The 10,078-nt window shown below is 39.9% G+C and overlaps 1 protein-coding gene across 5 annotated transcripts in view; it reads left to right on the top strand.

Annotated features, from left to right (window-relative positions):
- Window positions 1–201: 201 nt before the first annotated feature.
- APAF1 (apoptotic peptidase activating factor 1) overlaps window positions 202–10,078 on the top strand; it is a 96,390-nt gene continuing 86,513 nt past the window's right edge. For all 5 annotated transcript variants that reach the window (XM_082419319.1, XM_082419317.1, XM_082419318.1 and 2 more), the window contains exons 1-4: window positions 202–381; window positions 4,740–4,913; window positions 5,047–5,233; window positions 5,895–6,092. In XM_082419319.1, coding sequence (XP_082275445.1) covers window positions 4,776–4,913; window positions 5,047–5,233; window positions 5,895–6,092 — 523 coding nt within the window. In that variant the 5' untranslated portion in view covers window positions 202–381; window positions 4,740–4,775. The remainder of the gene's footprint in view (window positions 382–4,739; window positions 4,914–5,046; window positions 5,234–5,894; window positions 6,093–10,078) is intronic.

Genomic DNA, 10,078 nt, shown 5'->3' with positions numbered 1-10,078 from the left:
GCATGCGCGGGCCCGCGTCGTCCCAGCGGGGCGGACTGGCGGGTTTTGACTGCTCTACGGTCCTGAGGCGGAGAGGCTGGCTTTATTCCTGGGCAGAAGGGGTGAGGGAGCCGGAGGTGAGGCGTCTGGGTTGTCAGCGACCCGCGAGGACTTGAAGTAGACGGGGCGGCGTCCGGAGTGGCTCCGGGCTCCCGCCCGGGTGCAGCTGCAGCGGGAGGGAAGGAACGACAGTCCGAGTGGCCCTCCTTCCTTTGTGTCTGGGTTGGAATACTCACCTCGGCGCCCCGGGACTGCGTGGGCCGCCTGCGGGGGTGACGCCTCCTCCGCAGGTCGGAGGTTCCCGGGGGTCTTCAGGTGCCCCCCCCCGCTGCTGAGGCCCAGGTGAGACACCTGTAAGGCCCCGACCTGCCCCCGGGCTGTGGCCCGAGCCCCGAATTTCCTTTCGGAAGTCCCGTTGCCTCCACTCACCCCTACCTTGATTTTCCGGTCTGTCCGTGCAGGGCTTCTCTTCCCAGTGAAGACCCAGGTGCGAAGGTTTTGGTAACTTGGCGCCTCGCTTTTCTCCCCGAACCCGGTTCTTCGGAGGTTCAGTAGTCGATTTTAGAGACTGAGAATTCTGGGTCAAGGAATAATTATTAATCATTCTGATACTGTACCAGGAAGTGAAATTATCTAAAGAGGAAATGGTCAACTATTACGGTTTTCCTGGATGAAATTGTCCTTTATATTTCACAAGCCTGGAGAGTCCTTACTTTACATGGTTTACGTGGTTACGAAAGGTGGGACACGGAGAATTTGTTCAGAATATCTAAATGTGTGCAGTTAAAAAACGTATAAAACTTAACGTCTTTAGTTTTAATAGGGCTAGGTAAAGTTGGAAACTAGTTTCAGGTGGTCAGAGTGTGTCTATTGCCTTAGCTATTGGACAAAAGCTAGAAAGTTCATTTTTGTTTTGTCAAATAGAGTTTTATTACTGAAAAATTAAGGGACGTTTTATGTTTTAATATGATTTTTAAAAATTAATTTATTATTTATTTTTGGTTGCATTGGGTCTTTGTTGCTGTGCGCGGGCTTCTCATTGCGGTGGCTTCTCTTGTGGAACACGGGCTGGGTAGTTGTGGCTCACGGGCTCTAGAGCGCAGGCTCAGTAGTTGCGGCGCACGGACTTAGTTGCTCCGCGGCATGTGGGATTCCCCTCGGACCAGGGCTCGAACCCGTGTCCCCTGCATTGGCAGGGGGTTCTTAACTACTGCACCACCAGGGAAGCCCGGGACGTTTTATGTTTAACTTGAGATCATAAAAACATTAACATTTAAAAATGACCATAGCCTTGATCCTAACCATAATTTTTTCTTTTATCAATCAGTTTCATGCCAGTACTGGGCATTTTGTGAACCTTGACAAACATAGGCAAATGCTCTATTTACCTGTGTTTGAAAGTGACACATTTGGCGGTACTTTTTATAGTCATTATTGATTATTGGTTAATGAAGCTTAATGATTATTGCTCCTCTTCTGTGTGCTCAAAATTACTTGTGCTTATCTCTTGGCGCTTAGTACATCACATTCTAATTATCTGTATTTTACTCTCCTACCAAATTGTGAATTCCTTCAGGGATATGATTTAATCTCTGTAGATTCAGGGCCCTGACACATAGGAGGGGCTCAAATGTTTATTGAATGAGCATATAAATAAACACATTTAGACACTCACTGTATTACATTGGATAAATTCTGTTTAAAAACTTGCAAATGTTCTGATCTGGGTTTTATACCGATTGAAAAATTTGCATCATATTTGAAATAAAGTCGGTAGGAACTTAGAGTATTATACTGTGAAGAATATTATTCCTTGTGTCCTCCTAGTCTAAGAAATGACATCAAAGGATATTTTCTGTTGCTTTGTCATAGTTAGCAGCTCAGCTGAAAAATTAGTGGAGTAAGCACATGGGAAATGTGTTTACCAATGAAGACCTACCAGCTGACACCCATCTTGAGTGAGAACTAATACTCAATACCAAGAATGCTCTATTTAGTCTTAATGATGGTAAAGAAATCAAGTAGTTTATAAATATTAGGACTTTAGTATGACCATTGTTTATAAAATCTTAAAGGAAGTTTTAGAATTGTACAAATGATAATGTGTATTGAAAAAAAATTAAGACAGTATAGAAAAGAAGAAAAAAGAACAGGGGAAAATTTCCCCCAAATGTTGCTACTTGGAAGTAACCCAAACATTTTGTTGAACAGACTTATAAACATCTCTCTATGCATTTATATGAGACCAACACATATTTTGTGCTATACATGGTATCATATTTAAATTTTTTTCAATCAGTGATGTGTCATGAGCACCTTTCCATGTCAGTACATGGAGATGTCTTATTTTAAATGGCTGTATAATATTCCATCTTATGTACATACTCTAATTTTTAAAATCCATACTCCGAATGATGGGCATTTAGGTTGTTTTAATATTTTTATCTTACCTAAACACTCTCTTTATGTACATACTCTAATTTTTAAAATCCATACTCCGAATGATGGGCATTTAGGTTGTTTTAATATTTTTATCTTACCTAAACACTCTCTATTAACCCTTTTTGTGGATATTTTTGCATACATATATGAATATCTCTCTGAGGTAAATCCCTAGAAGTGGGATTTCTGGGTTAAAGAGAATGCTTACTTTAAGCACATCTTACCTTATATAGCCTTCCAGAAAAGTTGCATCCACTTTGTACTCTCCTCAGGTATCTTAAAAGAATACCCATTACACTTCCAAAACTATGTTGAATAATAGTGGTGAGAGTGGGCAACCTTGTCTTGTTCCTGATCTTAGTGGAAATAGTTTCAGTTTTTCACCATTGAGGACAGTGTTGGCTGTGGGTTTGTCATATATGGCCCAGAGATAAACCCACGCACATATGGTCACCTTATCTTTGATAAAGGAGGCAAGCATATACAGTGGAGAAAAAGCCTCTTCAATAAGCGGTGCTGGGAAAATTGGACAGGTACATGTAAAAGTATGAAATTAGAACACTCCCTGACACCATACACAAAAATAAACTCAAAGTGGATTAAAGACCTAAGTGTAAGGCCAGACACTATCAAACTCTTAGAGGAAAACATAGGCAGAACACTCTATGACATAAATCACAGCAAGATCCTTTTTGACCCAGCTCCTAGAGAAATGGAAATAAAAACACAAATAAACAAATGGGACCTAATGAAACTTAAAAGCTTTTGCACAGCAAAGGAAACCATAAACAAGACCAAAAGACAACCCTCAGAATGGGAGAAAATATTTGCAAATGAAGCAACTGACAAAGGATTAATCTCCAAGATTTACAAGCAGCTCATGCAGCTCAACAGCAAAAAAACAAACAACCCAATCCAAAAATGGGCATAAGACCTAAATAGACATTTCTCCATAGAAGATGTACAGATTGCCAACACAAACATGAAAGAATGCTCAACATCATTAATCATTAGAGAAATGCAAATCAAAACTACAATGAGGTATCATCTCACACCAGTCAGAATGGCCATCATCAAAAAATCTAGAAACAATAAATGCTGGAGAGGGTGTGGAGAAAAGGGAACACTCTTGCACTGTTGGTGGGAATGTAAATTGATACAGCCACTATGGAGAACAGTATGGAGGTTCCTTAAAAAACTAAAAATAGAACTACCATATGACCCAGCAATCCCACTACTGGGCATATACCCTGAGAAAACCATAATTCAAAAAGAGTCATGTACCACAATGTTCACTGCAGCTCTATTTACAATAGCCAGGACATGGAAGCAACCTAAGTGTCCATCATCGGATGAATGGATAAAGAAGATGTGGCACATATATACAATGGAATATTACTCAGCCATAAAAAGAAATGAAATGGAGGTATTTGTAATGAGGTGGATGGAGTTAGAGTCTGTCATACAGAGTGAAGTAAGTCAGAAAGAGAAAAACAAATACAGTATGCTAACACATATATATGGAATCTAAGGAAAAAAAAAAAGGTCATGAAGAACCTAGTGGCAAGACGGGAATAAAGACACAGACCTACTAGAGAATGGACTTAAGGATATGGGGAGGGGGAGGGGTGAGATGTGACAGGGTGAGAGAGTGTCATGGACATATATACACTACCAAATATAAAATAGATAGCTAGTGGGAAGCAGCCGCATAGCACAGGGAGATCAGCTCGGTGCTTTGTGACCACCTAGAGGGGTGGGATAGGGAGGGAGGGAGGGAGATGCAAGAGGGAAGAGATATGGGAACATATGTATATGTATAACTGATTCACTTTGTTACAAAGCAGAAACTAACACACCACTGTAAAGCAATTATACTTCAATAAAGATGTTTAAAAAAAATACCCATTACCTCACGCCTTTGAAAGCATTAGATTTTGTTTATTTAAAAAAAATCTTTGCATGTCTGGCTGATGAAAGTCCAGTGGGGAAAGCCAGGACGTAGATGAAGCCCAGGGGAGGACAGAGTGACCGGCGGTGCAGACAGCCTGCTCGTTTTCTTTTCGGCGTCCCCCTTCCGTCCTCCTTTCTGTGGGCGGACATGTAGGAGAGTTTAAATAAACTCTGTTTAAATAAATAGGAAAAAAAAATCTTTGCAAAAGAAGTCTTATTTTCTTTACATTTTTTCATTACCAGTGAGGTTATATATCTTTTCATGTCTTTATTGGCTTGACAAATATTTTGATGTTTGCCTGTAGCTCATGGTTGACAGAGAAGGAAAAATTTGAGGGAGGATGGATGCAAAAGCTCGAAATTGTTTGCTTCAACATAGAGAAGCCCTGGAAAGGGACATCAAAACATCCTACATCATGGATCACATGATTAGTAATGGAGTTTTAACAGTGTCGGAGGAGGAAAAAGTAAAAAATGAGGTAAAGCCCTCTGAGGCAGTCTATGCTTTCTTAAAAATTTTTAGAATTTATTTCAAAACTTGTACTGGTCTCCACTAATTTATGTTACAAATATATTCTTTGTAGTATACTAAACTACTTTTTTTTTTTTTAGCCCACCCAACGGCAACGAGCAGCTATGCTAATTAAAACGATACTTGAAAAAGATAATTATTCCTATATATCATTCTACAATGCTCTGCTACATGAAGGGTATAAAGATCTTGCCTACCTTCTCCATGGTGGCATTCCTGTCATCTCTTCTTCCAATGGCAAAGATTCAGTTGGAATAACTTCATATGGTTTGTATCCATGATACCTTCTATCATAAAGGCTCCGTTGCTGCAGTTTTGTCTTATTGTAGATGAAATCTGCTAGAGAGACTGATCAGTTCACTGAATCATGCATGTGAAAAAATTATCGTTTTCCAATTCAAATATTTTTATTTGCATCTATGTTACCTCTCTCATTTCCTTGCCCAGTGAACTGTCTACTGCTGAGGTAATCATATACATACCATAATTTTTAGAGATAATAGGGCAATTTATAGACCTTTATTTAAGTTCTTCAGTTTTGTGTTTATCAAGTTCAAGCATAGGAAAGAATAAGAATCTTTAGAAATCTGTGTTCTTGAAAGCAATTCCATATTCTTTCCTTTACACTCTCTTCTCAGTCTTTAGTATGAGAAAAAGATTGGAGAGTCAGGGAGGAATAGGGTGAGTAAGGGCAGATGCAGATGGAGATTTTCATTGTCTTTAGTCATCTTGAGAGGTATATGTTTGCTTTCGTTCTGGGTGTTCTGAGAAATCAAAGTTGAAGTTAATATGCTAGCCACATTTTCTTACTTCTCTTGGAAATTCTGAGGCTGAGACCTCAGCCTTGCTCTGTTTGGTTTTTATGGTATTACTTGAGTAACCATTTCAGAGTTCTCTTCATTCATGCTTGTTTTGTTTTGGATTTCAGTAAGGACAGTCCTGTGTGAAGGTGGAGTACCACAGAGGCCCGTTGTTTTTGTTACTAGGAAGAAGCTAGTGAATGCAATTCAGCAGAAGCTCTTCAAACTGAGTGGTGAACCGGGATGGGTCACCATATATGGAATGGCAGGTTGTGGGAAGTCTGTATTAGCTGCAGAAGCTGTTCGAGATCATTCTGTCTTAGAAGGTAAGTTTTGATTACCATTGCTGGCTAAGAAGATATTGTTTAGGCATTGCATTAGTTTCCTGTTGCTGCTGTAACAAATTACCAAAACTTTTGGGGGCTTAAAACAACACAAATTTATTATCTTGAAGTTCTGGAGGCCAGAAGACAAAAATAGCTCTTACTGGGCTAAAATCAAAGTGTCAGCGGTGCTTAGCTCCTTTTGGAGGCTCTAGGGAGAATCCTTTTCCTTGCATTTCCCAGCTTCTAGAGGTGGCCTGCATTCCTTGACTCATGGGCCATTTCCCCATTTTCAAAGCTGGCAGTGCATAGCATCTTCAAATCTTTCTCTGTTCTCTGGTCTTTGCTTCCGTCATCACATCTCCTCCCCTGACTTTCTTGCCTCCCTCTTACAGGGGCCCTTGTGATTACGTGGGGCCCACTGGATAATCCAGGATAATCTCATCTCAAAATCCTTAATTTAATCGCATTTACAAAGTCCCTTTTGCTGTGTAAGGTGACATATTTACAAGTTCTGTGGAATAGGATGTGGAGATCATTGGCCGGTGGAGGGGGAGTGGGGTGGGGGGGACATTTTTCTGCCTACCACAGGTGATTGAATTTGAATTTTATTTTCTACCCTGCCTGTCACAATCAGGCTTGACTAGCCAGGCCAATAAATTCATGTGTTATCAGATGGCACTTATTATCAATGGAATGAAGCTAGTTCCCTTGTATCTTAATAATTGGGGGAATTGTAGGGTTGACAAAGTATCTTGAAAGGTTGTCCAGCTTGTATCCCTGACTTTCAACAGTACTAGACTTACAGCTTCCTGTCAGTTGAGTGTCTGTTTTGGCACAGAGTGCTGTAGGGAAGGAGATTGTTGGAAAGTCGGTTCCAGTAAGGACCATGCCAGTGGGAGATTCTCCCATGTATTTGACATCTGTGTTAAATAAACTATTAATTCCATTTCCACAGTTAATTCTATCAGTTACTTATCTTTAAAAATAAAAATCTTTAGTAACTTGTTTATCTTATGTGTAATCTCAAGAAAAAGAAAAATTGGGAGTTGACTCTAACAACCAATGGGTTTTTGCAGGCAGGCTTTATAGATTCATTTGACGTCTGGCAACTGATTTTCCTTGCTTCAGATATTCATGTATTCAATAAATGCTTGAGAACCTACTATGGATCTTGGCACTGTTTTGGGGCAAAAGGGATTCAAAAAGAAGCCTGTGCATCTAAGGAGTTTACTTATGGTCTGGTAGGGGAGGCAGACATATAAACAAATTACGTCATGTGTGATAAACTGAACAGTAGAAACAAGTATAATGTACAGAGTTAGAACAAAGGAAGGAAGCTTTCTGTCTGGGGGAAGAAAATGAACAAGACAGGCTTCCTGAAATGACATTTTAGCTGGAGTTTGAAGGAAGAATAGAAAGAAGTTTGCAAGGCCGACTAGGCAAGGATGGGAGCGTAGAGAAGGTGGGAAGGGTATTGGGTAGTTACTGGAGTGGGGAAGGACATATGGTGCAGAAGAGGGTTTAGGACATTTGGCAGGTGTACTGTTGACCCTAATGAGTCTGGTAGGTTCTCAGGGTATTCCCTATCAGGAATATTATATATTATATAGCTTCCTCAGTCTTTGGTTGCCTCCATCCATTAGTGAGTTCTGGGGAACTTAAAAAGATAGTTCCTGGCTTCTAGTGCTTAATAACTTTTTTTTGTTTACAATATATAATCACCAATTAAGATAGTTTATGACAAGATGATAAAATGAATAGAATAAATAGTAAGCACCTGAGAGATTTAGAAAGATGGAGGCTAGGGCACATCTATTGTACACACCTGGTTTTAGTTAATACTTCAGAGCCCTTGTTAACAGTATTGATCATACTCTTGTCAGAAGTAGGCCTAATTCCTAAGCCCTGGTTTTTCTCCCTTGTCATTGTAGAGAAGTTTCATGAGACTCAGAGCCATGCACATTTCAGGGCTAAGGATTTATTTATTTATTCACTTTTTTTTTTTTTCCCCTCTCCTGCAAAGTTGATCACCAAGGATATTTCAGGATAAAATTGGTTTAAATTTCTTTAGTGTGAAGAAATGGTCTTCCTTTCAATACAGTGATGAACTTCCTTTAAACTATGTATTTATAATATACCAATTTATAGGGTTAAAATGTGCTCTTTAAATCAGTTTAAATCGCTCTATATTATTGGGGTGAATTTTCAATTTTAGGGGTTAAAATTGACCAACAACTTATGGAGTTAATTAACCAGGAATCATATTGTATAAATTGTGGTCTTGGAATAGATTTTCACCACTTTGTTTTGAGAAAATGCCAGCGATACTGGCAGTTGTCCAGTGCATAATGAGCTTAATTCGTATCCCTTATAAGCTTTTGTGAGATCTCAAGTACAGAAGATTGAGTAAATCATATTTAGTTTACAGCCCATTATCCTGTTAGGTCTGTCTAAGACTTAGCTTCTTGCTGTGTTCATTTCCTTTTAAAAATTTCCCATTCTCATTTCCCTCCTCTAAAGGAACACACAATCCTCCTGTGTGTTTCCTTTACACAACTACAACACTGCTTCATTTCTGACACCAGATGTGTGAGTTTTCCACACATCCAGCAATTCTTCAACGCGAGCTGGGTGTCCTATGATTTAACTCACTTCTGAAACTGTCTACCTGGAGATAGCATCAGATCCCATAGGTTAAGGGTTCAGTCCTACAAGACTGCCCCCTAACCCCTTCATATGCCAGTTGCCAGTCCAGGTTGTTTGTTACCTGTGCTTCTGACAACTATACTTATTAGATTACTGGTTTATTATACAAGGATAAAACTCTGGAACAGCCAGATGGAAGAGATGCATGGGGCACGGTATGTGTGAAGGGGTGTATCACTCTTCCTACATCTCCTTGTGTTCAGCAGCCCAGATGCTCTGTGAATCTCGCCCTTTTGGTTTTTTTATGGAGTCTTCATTCATTACGTAGGTATGATTGATTAAATCATTGGCCGTTTTTGATTGAACTCAGTCTCCAGCCACTCACTCCCCTCTCCTCTGGAGGTCTGGAGGGTGGGGCTGAAAGTTCCAACTCTAATCAAGGGGTTGGTTCCCCTGGTAACCAGCCCCCATCCTTAGGTTATCTAGGGGCTTTTCAGAAATCACTTTATTAACAGAAACTCAGGTGTGGTTAAAAGGGGCTTGTTATATGAATAATGTAAGACACCATTTCACTTTTATACCCTGGAGCTATTTCAGGAACCAGGAACAAAACTAAATAGTATCACAAAAGATGCCCCTAAGGCTCTTCTTATATGGGAAATTACAAGGATCTTAGAGCTGTGTGCCAGGAACAGTGATGAAAACCAAATACATATTTAATCACAGAATCACACCTCCCCACAGGTGATCTTTCTAATGTATTTATTGTATATTCTTTGTAAATGTATGTGTAATGTATGTTTTCTTATAAAATGTTTATGTTTATATGTAAATATTTTAAATTTGCATAAATGTTAAAGTGTTAATTATTTTCTTCTGTTTCTTATCTCACTTGACACTGTGTTTTTAAGATTTATCCTTGTTGTATGTACATATTATTTGTTACACCTGATTGCTACCCTCCATGGAGTACCTCCAATACATTTTTTTTTTTAAGTGAATGGTGTATTTATTTATTTATTTATTTATGGCTGTGTTGGGTCTCTGTTGCTGCACGCGGGCTTTTCTCTAGTTGCGGTGAGTGGGGGCTACTCTTCCTTGTGGTGCGCGGGCTTTAGTAGTTGTGGCTCGCAGCTCTAGAGCGCAGGCTCAGTAGTTGTGACGCACGGGCTTTGTTGCTCCACGGCATGTGGGATCTTCCCGGACCAGGGCTCGAACCCGTGTCCCCTGCATTGGCAGGCAGATTCTTAACCACTGCACCACCAGGAAGCCCCCTCCAATACATTTTATTGTTCATTCCCTAGTTAATAGATATGTAGATTGTCTCCAACTCTTTGCTG

The sequence above is a fragment of the Balaenoptera physalus genome, assembly GCF_965194825.1.
Source record: "Balaenoptera physalus genome assembly, chromosome: 13".
In the NCBI taxonomy this organism is placed as follows: domain Eukaryota; kingdom Metazoa; phylum Chordata; class Mammalia; order Artiodactyla; family Balaenopteridae; genus Balaenoptera; species Balaenoptera physalus.
Note: the sequence above shows the minus strand (reverse complement) of the source record. Positions and strands in the feature narration are given on the sequence as shown.